The sequence below is a fragment of the Mastigoproctus giganteus genome, chromosome 5 (assembly GCF_048544385.1).
Source record: "Mastigoproctus giganteus isolate SK-2022 chromosome 5, ASM4854438v1, whole genome shotgun sequence".
In the NCBI taxonomy this organism is placed as follows: domain Eukaryota; kingdom Metazoa; phylum Arthropoda; class Arachnida; order Uropygi; family Thelyphonidae; genus Mastigoproctus; species Mastigoproctus giganteus.
Window position 1 is genome coordinate 73,313,709 of NC_143579.1, and position 20,936 is coordinate 73,334,644.

The 20,936-nt window shown below is 36.8% G+C and overlaps 1 protein-coding gene across 1 annotated transcript in view; it reads right to left on the reverse strand.

Annotated features, from left to right (window-relative positions):
* LOC150085487 (F-box only protein 9) overlaps positions 1-20,936 on the reverse strand; it is a 266,154-nt gene that overhangs the window by 158,524 nt on the left and 86,694 nt on the right. Inside the window, exon 4 of the mRNA XM_090373294.1 lies at positions 18,679-18,762. Coding sequence (XP_090229420.1) covers positions 18,679-18,762 — 84 coding nt within the window. The remainder of the gene's footprint in view (positions 1-18,678; positions 18,763-20,936) is intronic.

Here is a 20,936-nt window from a genome sequence, read left to right on the forward strand (position 1 = left end):
AAATAAATTTTGTTATAATGTATTAAGGTAAAAGAAAAAGACTTTAAATAGTGTGAAAAAAAATTTATTTAATTAAAAATAATAATAATAATAACTTATACATAAAAATTTCCACATTTACATATGTATGTATATTCAGATAGGTATTTTATATGGAAAAAAATTTAAAGTAATTTTTTTAAAATAATGTTCAACCAATTTTTATTTTGTTTGTTCTGACCATTTTTTTTTGCTTCTAAATCTCTCAAGTTTCTTAATACTTAAATATCAATTTGATTATATTGCATTCTTCCTGGTTTTCTGCCCATTTCAGTGCTGTTTTTTTTGTTGACATTTTACCCAAAGAAAAATAATAAATTGCACAGTTTCAGGCTGATGCTATTCTTACCAAATCTGGAGCTAAACTAAACATAATATTAAATGGGGAGAACAAAACGTTATGGGATATTGGGTTCACGGAAGTGAATGACTAAACTCTATCACTCGTGGTTTCTGAGAAAACCCGTTAGTCCTAATCGAACATTTCACCAGATACATGACGTAAAAAAACAGATAGGAATTCTAGTAGAATAATAAACATTTGTCTCAAATACTACAATTAATAAAAGGAAAAGTAGATTGCTTGTGAAATAATTCACTAAATAAAGCATAAATTCTTATAGCTGGCACTGATCTACCACATACTTTGTGATACTTTTCAATGAGCTGAATTTCTGACAATATCATTTAATAGTATGTAGTGCCAGATTACCCAACAGGCATGTGCCTACGGGGCCCCTGTAGGCTGACTGAGAAGCATTATTGAAAGCAAAAAGAATACATAAAATAATAATTTTTCTTATTCTAAGGGACTGAAATATATTAATTAATACAATAATCTCTGCATGTAACTTCAAACATCTGATTTAATAGGTACAGTTCATTTGGTCCATGTACTATTCACCTGCTATCCATTTAATTTCTGTTCGTGGAAACCCTGGCTCCTGCTGATGTACAATACAAATTTGTTTCAACGTGGGTTACATCATAAGTTATACAACCACATAGCCCATGTGGAGGCGTGGCCACAGGCAATATTACCAACAGGCATCTGAGCCCTCCCCCCCTCCACTAACTAAGCATCAAAGTTTTGGTGGCCAGGGACTCAAAGGATCTTAATTCTCCACTTACAGTATTCTCCACTCTCACTTGAGATGGCAAAAAAGGTTATAATATTTACGATTAATCACAAGTAAAGCCTAAGCAGCTGGCTACCATAACTGCAGTGCTCTTACATTACTTTTAAATTTCCATAACTATGAAAGATAGAAGAAAGTCAATTACAAAGTGGTACAGCATCATTAATTTTATTATCTCTCTATACATTAAAAAAGTTTTCCTCCTAGTGATATTTATTTGAGCCAATGGGAGAAGAGGATGGGGCAATTACATCACTACAAATACACAGGTAAATAACTACATTGTTGTCTTCCATTGAAAGACAACTGTCTCGATAACATTCACCAACCTCGTGCATGTGCTTACTCTGTAATACATGACCACGCACAGCATAATTTGATGTTCCATTGTAATTTCAGCTGAAAAGGGACCTAATATAGTTTGTAAATATTTTTTAAACATTGTAGTCCTGCTCTTTCGGATGCAACAATATTCCTCAGCATTATGGAACCTGAAGCAAAAGGCCTTTTCCTAAGTGACCTACAGTGGCAGACAAAAAAACTGCATCACCTTAAATAAAAGTAAAATTTTTAGTGTAACGTATACGATATTGTTTGATTATGTTACATTTTGTTTGTCACAAATCAAAGATATTGCATCAGATAACACTTCCATTGCATCACACAGTAATTGCAAGGTAATGAATGCATCAGCCGTTTCTATAAATATGGCATTGGAAGGGTATACATGCTCATTAGTATCCCTTTTTTGTGGAGGCTCCATATGTTAAGTTTGCATGGCTCCATATGTTAAGTTGACACCAAGAAAAAAAGTGTAGCTGTCGCTCTGTCCCAGGAAGAGCTTTCTACGAGTTCTATCGCTGATAAAATAGGCTGCCACCAGTCAACAGTATCCTGGGTGCTGAAATTAAAGTGTGAAACTGGTGGTGTGAAGAGAAGACCTGGATCAGGCCATAAGGGAGTGACTACGCCTTCCCAAGGTCGATATTTGATACGGCTATGCCTTCATAATCACTATGCTAGTGTTCCTCATCTAAAACTGGACTTAAATGGCCTCTGGTGTTGACACAAGTGCACAAACTATCCAAAGACGGCTTTCGGAATGTGGTCTGCATGCCTATCAGCCAAAGAAGAAGCCTTTGTTGACCCAACAAATGAGGAAGAAGCAACTTGCTCGGGCTAAAACACGTTTCATGGACAAAAGAGCAATGGGACACCGTCATCTTTTCTGACAAATCGAAATTCAATCTGTATGGCTTGGTTGGGAAGCTATATGTCAGGAAACAAAAATAAGAGGCATACCATCCTGACTGCATAACACTGACTGTAAAGTTTCCTGTCGATCATATGGTCTGGGGATGCATAAAAAGCAAAGGGGGGGTAAATTAAGTTTATTAACGGAATGGTTACTGCAGAAACCTACACTACTATCTTGGAAGAGTGCCTGAAACCTGTTATTAGGGATCCCCACACAGATGCCCAAAACTGCATTTTTCAACAGGGATCAGCACCTTGCGACCCAGCAAAATTGGTAAGTTTTATGCTATTTAGATTTAATGATGAGTTTGTCTTCTTGTCTCACAAGGCTTAAAACATACTTACACCAATGTTTTCCCTCATTTTTCTCCCTTAAGGTGTAGTCATACCTCAGAAATGCTGGCATTACAGTGTTGGACTGGCCCAGCAACAGGGCAGATTTGAACCCAATTGAAAATTGCCGGTACATAATGTCATCTAAAATTGCTCAGAAGAAGCCAACAAGTAAGATTCAGCTGCAGGAGAGCATTGTTAGGGGGTGTGGTAACACAAAATTGAACAACCATATATCCAGAAGTTGATTAACTCTATGCCAGATCGTTGCAAGGCTATAATTGCAGCTCGAGGAGGAACAACAAAATATTGAGGACTTATTTTGCTGATTTACAGTACTGTTATGTTAACTTGTCATTTCAGTTTGTACATGTAAATGCAATAAAATGTGTTTGGTTGTCATGATTGCCATTTGAGAAGATATTTATGGTAATTAGGTATATCAGGTGGAGTCTTTTTATTGGATTTCATTCACAGAGATATATATCCCATCTAACAAATGCATTTTGAACATTTCTGCAACCCACAATGCAGCGCAAAACACATTATTTGCAAAATTCACAAGTGATGCAGTTTTTTTGTCTGCCACTGTATGTAAATGCAGGTAAATAATTACATACTGATATTTATTTCATCTTGAAAATGCTGTGCGGTGGGGTAGCCAATGAGAGAAGAGGGATCGGGTCATGTGGTACAAGTGGGCGGGGCAATTACATCACTAAAAATGCACAAGTAAATAATTACATAGGTAATTTCCTGATTAGATATCGATCATAGTGTTTGGCTAAGGTGCCACCTGTGGTTTCCCACATCTGTGCCATCAGTACCTTTGTGATGAATACAGAACCTCTGTAAAAGCCAGAAAAGTGTTGTGTGTAGTTTAGTGTTGAGTTCTGTTGTTTGTGCTGTTCTTGGCCGCAGGGCCCATAGTGAGACTCCATATTGCCTGCCACCACCACGGGAGGTGAGCCAGGCTGTTCCAGTACTCTGGCTGCTCTAAATCAGGGGTCGCCTAAGCTTCCTGACAAACAACAAAAGGGGGGGAAAAACATGAGTGAGGGAGACAGCTGAAGGAAGGTAATAAAAAGGGGAGAAAGAACATCATTGCATTTCAAAAGGTGTGTCTTTTAGTTAGAAAAGAATTGACTTAGTTAGAAAAGAATTGACTTATGCCATCATACTTCTACATTTTACATAGAAAAGCATGCTAGGTATGCAAGAAAAGCAAGCATACCTAGTTATTATTAAAAAAACATTATTTAAAGGAAGTTTTATTTAATGAATAAATGAGTAAACAGAATGGCAGAAGTGACATACATAACTTCCTTATCATTAACTACTTCATGATTATATAAAAAATATTTGCACACCCAAAAATTAAAATATCTATTACATTCATTATATATAATTACCAGATGTATAAAACCAAGGTCCACAGTGTCCATAAACTATCTTTTACACTGGCGTTCAAAATTTAAGGACTAGTTAGGTTTTCACCTGTAGCTTCTCATAGGAGTGGCCTGGATATGGGAAAAGCATACCAAAGGAACCTCGTGAGGTACAGAAATGATGAAGGAAACAACAACGGAAAACAAAACAGTACAGAGCGACTTTATTCAAAAATGGCAACAGCACTGGCTGCCAAATGATACAGCTGCATCACTGTCTAAGATGGAACAAAGGGAAGAGGTGGTCCTCAGTAGGAGATATGGCCACGCCTAATGTCGATGCAGGCTTTGCCCCACCTGTCCATACTTAAAACAATGTTGTTGATAAGTTCTTGTGGTAATATTGTCCATTTCCTTTGTCAGCAGCATCTTCGGCTGGTGAACATTTTCTGGTGGGTGTGGATGTGCCGCTAGGCGTCTCCCAAGAGCGTCCCATATGTGTTCGATGGGATTTGGATTGGTGGAATGGGCAGGTCAATCCATACGAACAATGTCCTCACTTTCCAAAAGCATATCAACAGCTGCAGTGCAATGGCACCTCGGAACAGACACACATGGGAAAGGATTACCTCAGTACAGTAGCGTGCACCAGTTACAGTGCCTCCTTCCAGTACCTGGAGTTGTGTACATCCATCCAAGATAACACCTCCCCAGACGAGAACACTTCGACCACCATATCGATCCCTTTCAGTGATGTTTGCGGGGTGGTACTGTGTACCAACCTCTTGCCAGATTAGCTCACATCCAGAAATGCTACTGAGACTGAATATACTCTCATCAGTAAAGAGTACCTTAAGTAAAGATTTTGTGGTTGTAACCTTTAGAAATAGTGTTGGTCCTTAAGTTTTGCACACCAGTGTATTTAATGGTGATCCAAAATCGCAAAAGGTATTTACAACCTTTTAATACACTGACAGGGTTGCTTAGAAGAGGGAAGATACTGTTGAATATTGGACCTGAATTTCTGGACTGATTTAGAAGTAAAAGATGGAATTACAGATGTCAATTCCAAAGAACAGTGTCCAGGGAAACACTGATAGAAAAGGCATGCAGCAGAAACAAAGTCTGGGTGACAGAATTAAGAAAGAGTTTGTAAGAAATAGGCCATTGTCATTAATTAACCTGACTGTCTTTTTCTGGATAGTGTCTAGGACCTTGAGAAAGATTTTGGAGGCACCACCCCAGATGTGAAAACAATATTCCGTGATATGGCAGATCTGAGGTTTGTACAGAGTCAACAGCTATTTAGAGGAAAATTAATGTAGAGAGCAAAAGAAAAACTAACTTTTTTTTACATTGGAAAGAAAGTAATATCTGTGACATGCTTATGCCAATAAGGATATGTGATCCTCTCTAGAAATCTGAATGTTATCAAAATTGAACATTCGCGCAACAGACCATTTTCTACAAGAAATAAGACAGAATTGAGTTTGAGATGGACTGAAGTTAGATTTTTTTCCCCTCCCACTGGAAAAATTACTTCGAATCAGCATTTTAGGAACTGGTTGTAGATATTTGAAAAGTTGAAGCTGTTTTTTGCAGAGGTTTCTCAAACTGAAAGGTGCAAAATAGTATTCTATCAACAGAAAAACTGTGGACAGGATTTTCAGTCAATGGAATAAGGCCATTAATATACAGAAGAAAAGAAGTAGGAGAAATATATTAAAACTTTAGTGCATTCTATCATTATATGCAAAATTATAAAACAGAGAGCTATCACCTGAAGTGAGTGATCAGAGGTCAAACTAGCTACTAAACTGCAAAAATCAGAAGGAAAAGCATAATGTTTCAGATTTTTCAGAAAGATGAAACTGTTAGTCTATTAGTTTGAAGATTTTTCAGAAGACCTTTCAGAAGAACATGATTAGTAACACTCAAGAGCAACTGCCATTTTCTCCAAACTTTTCCATAAAATTTGTCTTGAGAGGAGTAACGTATACTAAGGTATCACTGGGAAATTCAGTTTGATGGAATCCATAATGGCAATCATTAATTACATGGAAGGTTTCAACAAAGTGTAAGATTTGATAATTTACAGATTTTTTTCCTTACTATGAAAAAAGTAGACATATGTGCAAATGGAGGGTAACTGGAAAGGAGCAATTTGCGTGAATGAAAGAAAATGTAAAATGGTAACACAAAATAGAAGTAAGCTCTGAAGCACAGGTTTTAACCCTGAGTTAGGCATGCAAAAATTTGAAAAATAAGCAACAAATAATTCAAAACTGTTTAACTTTTTTGCCACCTTTATTTTCAATCTACTCTGAGCACAACTGTGAAAAATCCATGTTCTATATTAAAAACATATATTTTAAATTTTTTTAAAATTAAAACTTCATTTAGACCTGTTGGTAAGCAAATGCAAATTTAAAAATGCCCATTTCAATAAATGCTGTAATTATATACCAGCCTGTCAATAACAGGAGAGCTTGCTGCATGAAGAGTGTGCATCAACAGTAATTCCAAATGTGTATCAATGTCACAAAGTCAGAGAGCATTACTGAGTGTGCATTGATTAACACTGCAGTGGTAGCACCCCTAGTTGTAACAAAAATGGTAGAAATGACCTCACAGGTCTAAATTTTTCTTTTTCTTTTTAATTTCTAAAATGTTTATGGCCTTTTTGAATTCTGCTTGGAGTACACCAACATTTCATCTTTTCTTAATAGATTGGAATACTTACTTTACTCTCTGCACTTTAAGTTTTAATAAAATAAATTAAATATTTAAAATATGCTGTGTTTTTACACCTTTTATTTACAAAAACACAAAAAAATACTAATATTGGAAAAAATTAAAAAATACATTAGGGGCATAAAATATAGAGATGAAACTGTTAGTCTCTTCCATTTTCTAGTTTAAAAACTGTATATGAAAATTTTTAAATGTGTGCGTGTGCATATATTCTGCTTATGTGTATAAATAATAATTTAATTTTTTTTTTTTTAAATACAGTCCGGTTATTTGGAGCACATCGGGACTAGTGCATTTTGGCCCGATTAAGCGGCTGCCCCAATTATGTGCGTGAGCATATATTCTGCTTATGTGTATAAATAATAATTTAATATTTTTTTTTTAAATACAGTCCATTCCGGTTATTTGGGGCACATCGGGACTAGTGCATTTTGGCCCGATTAAGCGGCTGCCCCAATTATCCGAAGTTTCATATAAATAGTTAAAAATACAATGTACCCCCCTTTACAATTCATTCCCTGTACAATCAAATCACGTTACAACAAACTCAACATAGTAAAGTACCATTCACTATAAGATGTGCAGTAAGCACCAGTCATTGTGATCACGTTTGTGAATTGAATTTTAATTCAATTAAACAGCGATTCTAATTAGCGAAAATAGGAGGAATATTATCCACAGGCTATAAAAGCAAAGATATATTAAGCATAAATTTACCCTTTATTACCTTACCAATTAAAAAATTAAATGATACGTGAAAATCAGAAGATATACATGATAATCGGAATAATTAACACATACTGTAATATGTACATATTAACTAGTTGATATTTCTGTTCACTGACATTTGTGGGTAGGGGTTAAAATTTAAAACAGTAAAAAGATAAGCAATCAATAACAAAGAACACGGCACACACAAATTGCAAGTAACATAATACACGCAAGTGAGAACGGAGTAACGAGTTACAAAGCTTTAAAAATAGGAATGAAGAGAAGATCTGAAAATTAATTTTTTTTATATGATTGAAGATTTCATGGAAGTGTAAACACATTTCACCATAATAACCCACAGAATTCCAGCTGTCGGTGTTATCATATATTCAGTAAGATCGAGTTTACTGTCCGTTTATGATAACTTTCACTAACAGAAAAGCCCAATAAACAGGTGGCTGCTAATTGTTTTTATTGTTTTATGGATGTGACCTCCAGAATTTCGACCGAACCACGTGGTACCGTCGGAGAAAATCGTAGAGTAATCTCCAGTGCTGCGGTCTCCTGCCCCGATTAAATGGCAAGCTTTCCCAATTAAGCGAAGTAAACCCTGGCTATTTTCTCAATTAGTTTCCGTTTTTTAAGATTTGCACCAAATAAATGGTTGCCCCAATTAACCGGTGGCCCAAATAACTGGAATCGACTGTATATATATATATATTAGATAATATTATTTACTTCCATTTTCAAAAATTTTTTTCAAGATTTATTTCAAATATGGCAGGCACGAAGTGCATGAAACTGGAACGTTACTAATTCTTTATCCCGAGTGAATATCGCCTTTTGTGTTTTTGTAGTGCATGAAAAATATTATTGCATGTACAATAGATAGCGCAAGGTAATTTTTTGTCACAGTTTATTTTAAACATTTTATATATACATATACAGTCAGTCCTCGTATAACATGATAGTTGTGTTCCTAGAAAAAATCGTGCAATATAAACAACAGGCCCTAGGGAAAACATAGGGTTAGGTGCCGACCATCCAAGATTAGACACACATTTGTAACCAAAACATTACCAAACACAATAAATAATTGTAATAAAACACTTACAGTTGAAAAATGTAAAATTAATAATTTAATCATTTAAATTTAAATTCTTACCTTAAAAGTAAATGAAAACAGCTTGAGAAAGGGTTGAAGCAGCGTAATTATGGGGAAAGTAGCAGCAGGTTGTCATCATTATTGGAACTGGGAGGTGGAGGAGATGCCGATGAGGACCTTGAACGAAATGTGGTCACGCCAGAACAAGAGGGCTGTGGTTCATTTTCTGTTTCTTTCTTGGGTGTTTTCATAAAAAAGACATCAGTTTCTGTTGTTTTGCAATCTTCCTCCTTTCACAAAGCAGCTGCTTATATGGCTCCAAAGCAGACCGAATCGTATGAAGTGCTCTTCTGCTTCTTTCTGCATTATAATCATTATCTTCTAGCCATTGCATACTTTTCTCGAATGAATTTAAAACTGAAGATAACTCTGAAGTAGAAAGCGGTTTTATGGTGGCGTGCAGGCATTCAACTTCGTCATCTTTCTCATCTTCCACCTGCCCTCCAGCAACAAGTTGCTGCAGTTTTTCAGTTGAAAGTTCTTCTTCATGAGACTGAAGCAACTCTTCTAAATCATCTTCCTCCAATTCCTCAAAGCCAACCTACTTTGCGAGGGCAAACAATGTGCTTTTAATTTAGGAAGCTCATTTACAGGATCAAAGCCTTTAAAATCACTAATAAAATCTGGTAAAAGAGGCTGCCAAACACCAAGTAAGCATTCTTTTGTCACTTCGTTCCAAGCCTCCACAATTATGTAAATTGCATTCTTAATGTTGAATTGCTTCCAGAAGTCTTTAACTGTTGGTGCATTTTCGCCCTCTCTTTCTGCTATCAGCATCTTAAATGTCCGTCTTGTATAATAGTGCTTAAAAGCAGCAATTACTCCTTGGTCAAGTGGCTGGATAAGAGATGTTGTGTTAGGTGGTAAAAACAGGATTTTGATGTTTGTTGACAGTTCAGCAAGGGTTGGAGAGTGACTTGGTGCATTGCCCAAAATAATTAAAACCTTAAATTCCAAATTTTTCTTTTTGCAGTAGCTTCGAAACATCCTCTAACACATGTAGTAGGTCAGTGAAGATCTGCCCTGTCATCCACCCTCTTCTGCTGTTCCTAAAGTAAACACCCAGGGTAGTCCTTGCGATCCCTTTTAATGCTCATGGATTGGCTGCATGATAAACAATAACAGGCTTCAGTTTCAAGTCGCCACTTGCATTTGCTTCTAACATAACAGTAAACCTATCCTTAGCAGCCTTGAAGCCTGGAGCTCGTGCTTCCTCTCTTGAGATATATGTTCGTGATGGCATTTTTTCCAATACAGTCCGGTTTCATCAAAGTTGAAAATTTGGTCCAGTGTATAGCCCTCTTCCTCAATTAGTTTTTTCAGTATTGGCAGAAATGCCTTTGCTGCTCCTTCATCTGCACTCGTAGCTTCACCTGATAATTTCACATTATGGAAAGCGTGACGTTTCCTGAAATTATTGAACCAGCCACTACTGGCAGTAAAGGGAGGCACTTCTGGAGGGTTTTCAGCTTTATTTCCAAGGTCTTCAAATATTGCCAATGCCTTTGCTTTTATCGTAAGCAAACTTGTTCCTGATCTCTTCTTTGTTTGATCTTCTATTCAAACAGATAAAAGACGTTCCATCTCTTCCAGTTCTTTGTGTCTTGATCTAACTGATTTTGTTACACTTTGTGTTGTTCCTGCTATGAAAGTTTCTTTTATTTTTTCTGCATTCTTTCTAATTGTTCTCAGCATTCCCTCATTTAGGCCTGTAGCACGCACAATATCGCATCACAATTTCATATTTTGCTTTTCTTTTTCTCTCTGAAGTATTTTCACCAGAATGCTTCCTTTTCGCACTTTTTTCAAGTATTTCACTCATTTTTTTTAGAATAGGGCATAATTATAAAATGAACAAAAACGAGGAGGCAAGCTTGATATACATAAATGCACAGCAAACAAGTAGAAACTGAATAAACGATGCAATGCCCATGTACAAACTGAATAAATAATGGTAAAGGCAGAAACACACTATTCTCACATATTACATGCTTATGTTTTACTAAAGCACATTTCTGGAGGTCACTACCATAAAACAATAAAAACAATTTGCAGTTTCCGGTTTATTGGTCATTCCTGCTAGTGGAGTCTGTTATAAACGGGTAGTAAAAGTCAATCTAATTACATCTGCAATAATATCGATAGCTGGAATTCTGTGGATTTTTAAGTTATTATGTTAAATGTGTTTCCCCTTCCACGAAATCATAAAAACAAATTTTCAAAATCTTCTCTTCATTCCTACTGTGTTGTGTTCAGTTGGGGTGATTACGTCACGTTCGACTACCATTTCTTGTAAACACAAAGGCGAATCGTGCATAAGCAAATTACGTTCATGTTATATGCGACATTGTTCCCCTATTTATAAATCGTGTATGATCGAATTCGTGTAGTGCAAACACGTGTTATACGAGGACAGACTGTATGTATGTACACACACACACACACACACACACACACACTTATGAGCCAAAACATTATAACCACACCTGTCTCCACGAGTGAACACATCGTATATCACCTAGGAATGATGTCATTGATTGGCACAGTACAGTGTTGGCATGGGTAGTGTCTATCAGTTTGTCAGTACAAAGCCTGTGCAATGGAGAAAAAGGAAAGACCTGATGGAGTTTGAATGGGGAATGATTTGCAGAACTAGAAAGTTGGAGCCAGAATCTCAGCAACTGCAGGCATTGTTGGCTGCTTGAGGACCACCATAGTGAAGGTGTGGTGGGAATGGTCCAAAGAGGGGGAGACAACCACCCAACATGCTGGGAAAAGAAGACCACTACTAATTGACAGTAAATGTGAATAGCGGTTAGCACATGCTGTCCAGGACAACAGACGGTTCACAAGCTCTCAATTAATGGCAGACCACAAGTAGGATGCACAGAGAACACCATCCAGTGATTACCCCTGCAGACAGGTCTACAGAGTAGGCAACCTATTCATGAGCCCATGTTGACTGACCATCACTGACACCTCCACCTGCGGTGGGCACAGGACCAGAATTCCTGAACATTGGACAACTGGAAAAGAGTCACTTGGTCTGATGAATCAAGAGTCCAGCTCCATCACTTGGATGGTGTGCATTTGAGGGTGAGCAGGTGAACAGCTACAACCATACTGCATGGTTAGACAAAAACAGACTGGCAGCAGTGGTATCATGATTTGGGAGATGTTTTTATGAACATCACTGAGTTACTTCAGCATTGTTTCAGACAAAGTTTTGCCCTATGTAGTGACTGTGTATCTAGATGGCACTGAACTCTCTCAACAAGACAATGCCTTATGTCACAAGGTCTACATTGTGCAAGAATGATTCAAAGATCATGTCAAAGCATTTCATGTGCTACCCTGGCCAACAAATTTAGGATGCTGCATTCATAAGTCCATGCCACTGTCTTGCTTCATTGCTGAACTCTAGGAGGTCCCTCTGTCTAGTTTGTCCAGGATACCTGAACACACCTTCGGTGATCTCATGGGGTCAATGCCATTGAAGCCAGCTGCAAGTAGTTATCATGGAAAAAGGCAGCCCAGCATGCTATTAGGTAGGTGGTAATAATGTTTCAGCTTGTAAGTACAGATAGTTCCCGACTTGACGAGTTAATTAGTTCCTAGCATGCATGTAAAGTGAAAACTTGTAAAGGGGAAATTTATTTCCCATAGACATAATGTTAAAAATAGGGGTTACGTTATCAACAATGAAATTAGTTTGTTTAAACAATGATTGATTTATCCAAAGAAATGAAAACGTAACCTGTAAAATCAAGCAAATTATAATAATAGAGATATTATTTATGACTTATAAATTTTAAAGAATGTTTATTCTTAATTATCATCATCGACTAAATGCACACTCGTTTATCACTCATTATTGGCCCAACACTTGTTGGTTTGTTGCACAAGGAGTAGTCTTCTTCAGAAATGGTTCAAGAGGCGTTTATTTCCAAGAGGCATTTATTTCCAAGATAATCTTCTCTTTTCTTTATAAATTTCAATAGCATGCATAAGCATTTTTTAACGAAACACACAAATTGCAACTAACACAATTTGCACAGAGTAACAAGTTTACGAAGCTTAAAAAAAAAAAAGGAATGAAGAGAAGATTCTGAAAATTTATCTATGTTTTTTATACGATTGAAGATTTCAGTAAAGGGGAAACACATTTCACCAATGTTAAAAACCACTCAATTCCAGCTATAGGTATTTTCTCAAATGCAATAACATCAAGTTTACCACCTGTTTATAATTTCTTGCAGTAACGGAAAAGCCCAATAAACAAGAAAGTGCAAATTGTTTTTATTTTATGGTCATGAACTCCAGAAATGTGCTTTAGAAAAATATCACAAAGGTGTTCAAAATTGGTTCTTATAACAGAACATATGATAACGATGAAAGTGTAGTGAATTTTAATGATTTGAATTGGTAACTAATACAATTTACACTATAAAAACGACCTTTTAAAGAGTTCATCATCATCAGTCATTTTCAATCCACTGGAAAGTTGCCTCTCCAGCAACTTTCCAGTTCCTTCTGTTTTGAGCACTGGCCATCCATTTATTACCTACAAACTCATGAATTTCATCTATCCATCTCCGCCTTTGTCTTCCAGGTTTTCTTCTAGCTCCTCTTGGATACCATTCTGTTATTTTCTTAGTCCATCTGTCATCATGTCTTCGAGCTATGTGTCCTGCCCAAGACCATTTTAGTTCTTTAGTTTTGATAAGAATGTCCTTTACTTGAGTTTGCTGCCTAATCCGTGTGTTTCTCTTCTTATTCGTTCCATTCTTCGCTGTGTAGTTCTCAGCTTCTCTTTCATTCTTTTGGTGAGTGCCCAAGTTTCACTTCCATAAGTCATGGTGGGGAGTATACATTGTTTCATTATTTTACGTTTCAGACAAACTGAGATATTGCTCTTCAGTATGTGACTATATTTCCTGAATGCTATCCATCCAAAATTTATTCTTCTCTTGACTTCCAGCCATTTATCATTATTACAGCTAATAACTTGTCCCAGATAAGTATATGACTCCACCTTTTCAATTACTGCTCCTTCAATCATAATTTCCCTTTCTGTGGCATACTTGTTCATCATTACTTTTGTTTTAGCCATATTCATCTTTAGTCCAAAATCCTTACTAGCTGTGCATAACTGATTAAGATTTTCCTCTAATTCTTTGGGATCGTGGCTTATGACCACAATGTCATCTGCAAATCGTAAATGGTTTAGGTACTCTCCGTTCACATTGACTCCTTTCTGCGACCAGTCTAATCTTCTGAAAGCTTCCTCAAGGGCAGTAGTAAACAGCTTCGGAGATATTAAAGAGTTATATAGCAAAAATTTCAACTTCTGAGGTCGTGGAACGAATTAGCAAAAAACAATATGTTATTGGGTTCACATTATGATATTTTCACGATACGATGGTAATGGATTAATATCGTAAAGTGGGGTACACTGTATTGCATAGCTACACACGTGGTTTGAAATGAGGTATTTATGATTGTTTAACATTCATTTTTTGCAATTAATGTTCATATTTTCGAAAAAAAAAAACTCGTAAACCCGGGAACTCGTAAAGCGGGAACTGCCTGTATATGAATTAGTTAATTATAAATTTATATTTTACATCTAACTTCTTGCATTATCATATTTCCTTTATTTTTACCCTTCTTCAATGTTCATACACTGAGATTGAAGAGATCATCAAGAAATAATACATCTGTTGTGAAATATATAAATAAATAATAATAATAAAGGAGAGAAGAAAACACAGTATCTAACTTAGCAGAAAGAAATATCCAGCCATCTGAATAGAAATCACTGAAGCATGCAATGAAAAACCTTCAACCCACTCTAAAACAAGAACAGTTATAAAAAAGTTTGCAAAATCGACCCCCATGAATAAATCTCATCATTGGTGATGAGAGTGCACAATGTGAAGTTGAAGAATTTTGTGCTCCTGGTAAGAGAAGTTTTTTGAAACCTTTTGCTGTTTTATTGACCTAATTAACATATCAAATCGTATTCAACACATAGCTTTATAGTCCTAATCAAGTTTATTAATTTTAAAATTTAGCTAGAGATTTTCTACATTCTGACTTACTATAGGTAGAATCTTTGTACTGGTGATTTGGGGTGAATATCATATCTCGTAACTTATACTATGGTAGAGCAATTCCAGTGTTTTAATTGAGGTAAATAGGTACCTTGAAAGTTTGAATCAGGCATTAGTTAGATAATATTATTATCTATTATAATTAACTTATAACTTTACAAACATACAGGGTGTCCGGGCTAGAGGTATCCAAAAATAACAGCTTATAATGCGAAAACCACTCAATATATTTTCTCAAACGAAATCAACGTCGATAGGAAATCTCTCCAAGATTTGTTTCATCACACTGTCAAGGTCACTAGGGCATCAGTAGTCGCACACAGGCAAAAACGGCATAAGAATGGCTATTGCCTCAGTCATGGCATCAAAAATGGCATCGTCAGTCCATTTTTTTCATAGAGCCCACAGTGAGGGGGACACACTTACCTTGACATACTTCAGTTCTTTGCTGTTCCACAGATTCTCCCAGGTTTCAGCAAGATGGTGCTCCACCACACTTCCATTGAGATGTTACCACGTTTTTAAACAGCACTTTTCCTGGATGTTGGATCGGAAGAGGAGGCCCAACTGCCTCGCCACCTAGATCTCCAGATATGACTCCACTGGACTTTTTTGCATGTGGCTTAATTAAAGACTGTGTGTACCAGAGAAAAGTTCAGGATTTGGACGATTTGAAACAGCTTATCTTTGAAGCAGTTGCTCTAATAATGCCTCAGATGCTGGAAAACACTTGGCAAGAGCTTGAGTTTCGTTTTGACATCTGTTGAGCTACAAAAGGTGGCCACATTGAACTTTCCTAACTTTCATAAAAACTTGGTGAGTTACTCTGTATAATAACAAAAAAATTATTTTAATACACCTTATAGATGCTGAGATATATGTGTGTATTTTGGGATACCTCTAGCCCGGACACCTTGTAATATTATAGCACAATATATATAATTTAAACTTTATAGAGTAATACATATAACTTAAACTTGATAGCATATTACATATTATTGTTGCATCACTGGTGATTAGACTAGTATTATTATTGCATTTAAATATATTAGTTTAGAGTGGCAATCTTGATTATACTGAATTAAAAATGGAAATTATGCCCCAGACATGAGCAGCAAAGCAATGGTCTCAGTATAGCAGGAATGCTGTGGCTCGGGGGAGAATGGAAGAGGGCAATTCTACTACAAATGATGGCCTGATGAAATATGCTGACTCTGCAATGTTTGCTGACTTTCTGGAACAGGACATGATACAGCCAAGAGGCATGTCTTTGTGTGTTTGTGTTTGGTGCAGAGAGTGTGAAGAAATTATACATCAACTCATCATTCTTATGGGTGTTTATGAGAGCTTGAGAGTAAAGTGAATACCCTCAAAGGAATTAAAATGGAGAAAGGGGCCATCAAGCTCTCAGCTGCCCAACTCAATGCCAGAGCTCACACTTGAGCATCATGCAACACAGTGGCAACCCCCAAGGTAGAATGTGCTGGTCCCACAGGAGTTGGTTATTGTTGGTGAGTATATGGTTAGGAAATGGGAAATAACTGTGCAAAAAAGATAGGCGGAATAAGACCGGGGGTATGTCTGCCAGGGGCAAAAGTTCATGACATTGTACACCAGATATCATCTTTTAAGGACACAAAAAGGTGATATTGCTGTACACGTTAGGGCTAATGACATTAAGGGTAGGAATTCTATGGAATTACTTACCGAGTACAGATGAATATTGAAAAAGTCACAAGTTAGGGTTAAATTTGAATGTGTATGCAATTCTGCCAAGACACGATAGGAGTATAAGATAAGGGCCTTGTCAATCAATTTCACCCTGGAAAGGTTGTGCAAGGCTCATGGGAGAAGAATTCATCTCAGTGCACTCTGCACTTGTTAACAGCAGAGGCTGCTTGTACAGGGATGGGATACACTTAAATAGAAAGGATGCAAGAATATTTGCTGATGTTATCAAGGCAGTGTTAAGTGGGTCAGAAACTGCTAGCTTGGGGAGGGATACACAGATTAACAATAGCTGCAGCCAAAGGTAAAACTGATTGTTGCACTGCTTCTACCGGAATGCGCAGCAGCCTGGAAAGCAAGGTGCCAGGGATTTCAAGGCCTACTGTGAGTCATAATGGAACAAATAAATACATAGGCTGTGTTAGGCTAACTAACATAGCCTGTGTTAGGTTACAGAATATAAAGTTACCCCAGACTAAGATGTATCAGAATATAAATACTCTTCAATTGTGCAAGGATGGGGGCAGAGTCCTTGTATTTTAGACTCCTGGCTTAGCCACTGCTTAGTGAACTGTCCACACATCTGATTTGTTTCTCATTTTTTAAAATGCGAATTTCTTTTTATAGTTCACCTGTTTCATAAGTTGCTGAATATTGTTTACAATTGTAGCTTCTTTGTCATATGATAGGATTACACTTTTCCATGATATTCTACAGATACAACTTCAAATTCATCCAAAAATGCAGTACTACTCTTTATGTAAACTTCCCTGCTTAATAATAAAAAACTTTAAAAAAATAAAAAGCCAGAAAATGAAACTGATTTTGCTTGTTCCATACACAAGTGTATACACTGATTCATTGTGTGGTTTAGACCAATTTTCTTAAATATGTACACTTTGGTTTTGATTCCCATAGTAGTCCTTATAAAGCCTACATAGTGTACAAAATACATATCAGTTTTTACAGTACAATAACATGCATTTTTTCTTCCTTTTATGTTTTCTTTTCTTATGTGCCAACTCCAGTAAATTCACCACTGTCCCCAGATAAAGTTTTTAATTGTTATGACATAACTATTTTTCTTCATTCTTCTGAGGATATTATGTAGTTTTTGTAATTTTGACATATCAGGCATATATAGCAATATTTTATTAGTCTTTCCAGAGTTACATAAAAATCGACTTACGAAGTCCTGAAATGTATCTCTTACGTATGTCGGGGACAGACTGTATTAGGCTTTGAGGCCTTAAACATCTCATTCCATCCCCACGGAAGTTTCCCAACAGATCTCTTCCCAGGTAGTTTATAATGTAGTATCTATTTTAGGATTCTTTGTTTATCTATTCTCTGTATATGAACTGCTCATCTCCTCCTATAATTTTGTATGAGTTCAATTATTTGCGTTTCCTGTAGGTCTTCCATCATATCCTTATTTCTTTTTTTGTCAAGTCTGGTATAGCTAGCAGTTCTTCTCATGAATCACATCTCTGCAGCTGTTATTCTTAGTTCATCCTTCTTACACACAGTCAAAGCCCCACTTCGATACATAAGTAAAGGTTTGTCTAGTGTTTGTAAATTCTTATTCTTATGTTTCTGTATAAGTGAAGGTCTAAATACTTGATTTTTGATTCCTAGTTCTCTATTGTAATTTGTTATTCTGGAGTACATGTCTTTTTCTTCCATATATGTTAAGTGGCACCCAAGATATTTAAAACTATTTAATTGTTCTAGGATTTGGTTTTGTATGCAGATTTTTTTCTTTATGAGCTCTTTACCATGGGAAGCCATTACTTTAGTTTTTCCTAGTTGATACTGCCATGTTATATATTTTTTTGTGGGTAAGTTTAATTAATGGACTGAACGCTGTATACCATCCTCCATTAAAGAAGCCAAAAACACCCTTGTATATAATGCACTTAATTTTGTCATAAAACAATTTTCCATATTGCCAGTGTTTCAACTCATTGAAATTCCCTGCTGAGCAGTTTGGGTTATCCAGGTAAAATTATAACTAAAAACCCTAAATTACAATAAAAAGCCTTTACCTGAACTGGATCTTGAAGATGTATCAGAAATTCGAAACTCTATATCTGGCACTAGCTGAACAGCTCTTCGATATAAAGAAATTGCTGTGAAGTACAAGACACTCAAATTTAATTCATATAAAAATACAAAGTCATAGAAGTTCCTTTAAATAATATACAGAATAATATATAAAGAAATCTCTTATCAAGGTGATTACAAATGATATTCTAGTACAAGATATACTAATGAAGAAAAACCCAATTACCACTTCCTTTTGCATTGGATGCTAACTGCCTAGGCTCAAAAATGGCATCTTGAACAAAAAAGTGTTTTGTATATTCTTGTATAACACAACAAAATGTGATTAATGTTTGATGAGAATTTTTTAAATGAAAAATCTGACAAGTGGGTGCCAATGAGTTCTATGAGTGGTATTGAAATTTACTTATACTAAATGTCTACAAAGGCAAAAAACTCAACTGCTACTGCACAGAAGCAGGGTGTCCTACTACTTATGCAGCAACAGTTGGGCATGTAGTAGTAGTAGTGGCATGTGATGAGCTTATGCAGCATCAGCCAAATTAAAAAAAAAAAAAAAAATGCCACCATTCCCTCCAAATGCCTGTCCAGTTCCTCCTTAAATTTATTTAACCTATCAACTTCCACAACGACAGATGGAAGTTTGTTCCAGCAATTAACCACCCACTGGCTAAAGGCAAATCTCCGCACATCTATTCTACATCTGTCTTTTCTTAATTTGAATTTATACCCCCTTAGGTTCGTAATCTGAACAAGTGGAAGGATCCCATCAGAATTCAGCGTGCTCAACCCATTCAAGGCCTTATACACCTCAATCAGATCACCGTGCAGGTGCCTAGTCTCCAACCACTACAATTTGCAGAACTTAAGCCTCTCTTGGTAAGAGGATCCTTTCATTCCCCTCACCAATCTTGTTGCCCTTCTCTGTACATGCTCAAGCAAATCTACATCCTTCCTAAAATGAGGCACGTTCAGAGTTCCTCCCCACACTCTTCACAGTCCAAAAAAACTATGCATTTTACCTGTCATGAATTTAATTTACTTTATCCAACAGTGTAGCAAGATCTGAGAAACGTCTTGCTATCTGCTCTTATAAACTCCAAGTGTTACAACATATAACAGTGAATCATAAAATCAAATGTTATGAATTTTTCTATACAATAATGGACTCACCTGCTGGTTACAACACCTACCTGTAAAAAATTGCTTCAGTGATGAGGCAATGTTTCATCTCAGCGGAAAGATTATCAGGCATAACATTCGTATACGAAGAAATGAAAATACACCTTTCTGTGTGGTACAAAATAAATAATGTGTTTTGTACTGTCTATGGGACGTAGTAAAGATATCATGAAGTTTCAAAAGGAAATGACTGTAGAAGCTTGTGCATCAGGTGCTTCCACATCGGAAACAGCACATTGTATTGGTTGCTCATAGCCCACTGTGGTAAAGTGTACAAAGAATGGTGTTGAATGGGTCAAACCACCTCCCACCAACATAAATGTAAAGGATACACAGGATGGACATTATGGACATTCATAGTGAGAAAAGGGTGCAGTATGTTGTACGGGCTCAACAGCAGGTCACTGTGCAACAGTTAGAATAAAATGCAAGAAAAATATCCCAAATAGTGATGTGCCACACACACTCATACATCTGAGTGTGTGTGTCACACAGATGTATGGGATAACACAACAGATGACCCAAGACACCCCTCTCCTCACTGCTGATTATTGACAATGACAAATGCTGTAGTGCCAACAACACACTGGTTAGACACCAGAGGACTGGAAAAGAATGTGCTGGCTGGATGAGTCCAAATACCTGGTGCAACACACCAAAAGGAAGCCATCGTGTGTGGCATAAGCAACATGCTGACAGTTGTTATTTGTTTTTTAGGAGCATTAGCAACTAAGGCCATATTGCTCCGGGGATAATGCGGTGGTCATTCCCTGACCTTTTTGCATCCTCCATATTTGATGATCACGGGCTCGAACCCCGGTCTAATCAAGAAGCATGTGCTACGCACTGCTGCTCCTGCCCATGGAGGCGCCTCACATGCTGATAGATATCTCCATGTGTGACGCAAGAAACACGAGCCCATGGACCTATCGGACATGGTGCCCACTATCCAGGCAGGTGGTAGTGGTTGCTTAATATGAGGGCATATTTTGTTAGCAAGAATAAGGATCCCTGGTGTGTATGGACTGTTTCACTGGTGAGGTCTACTGGCAGCTCT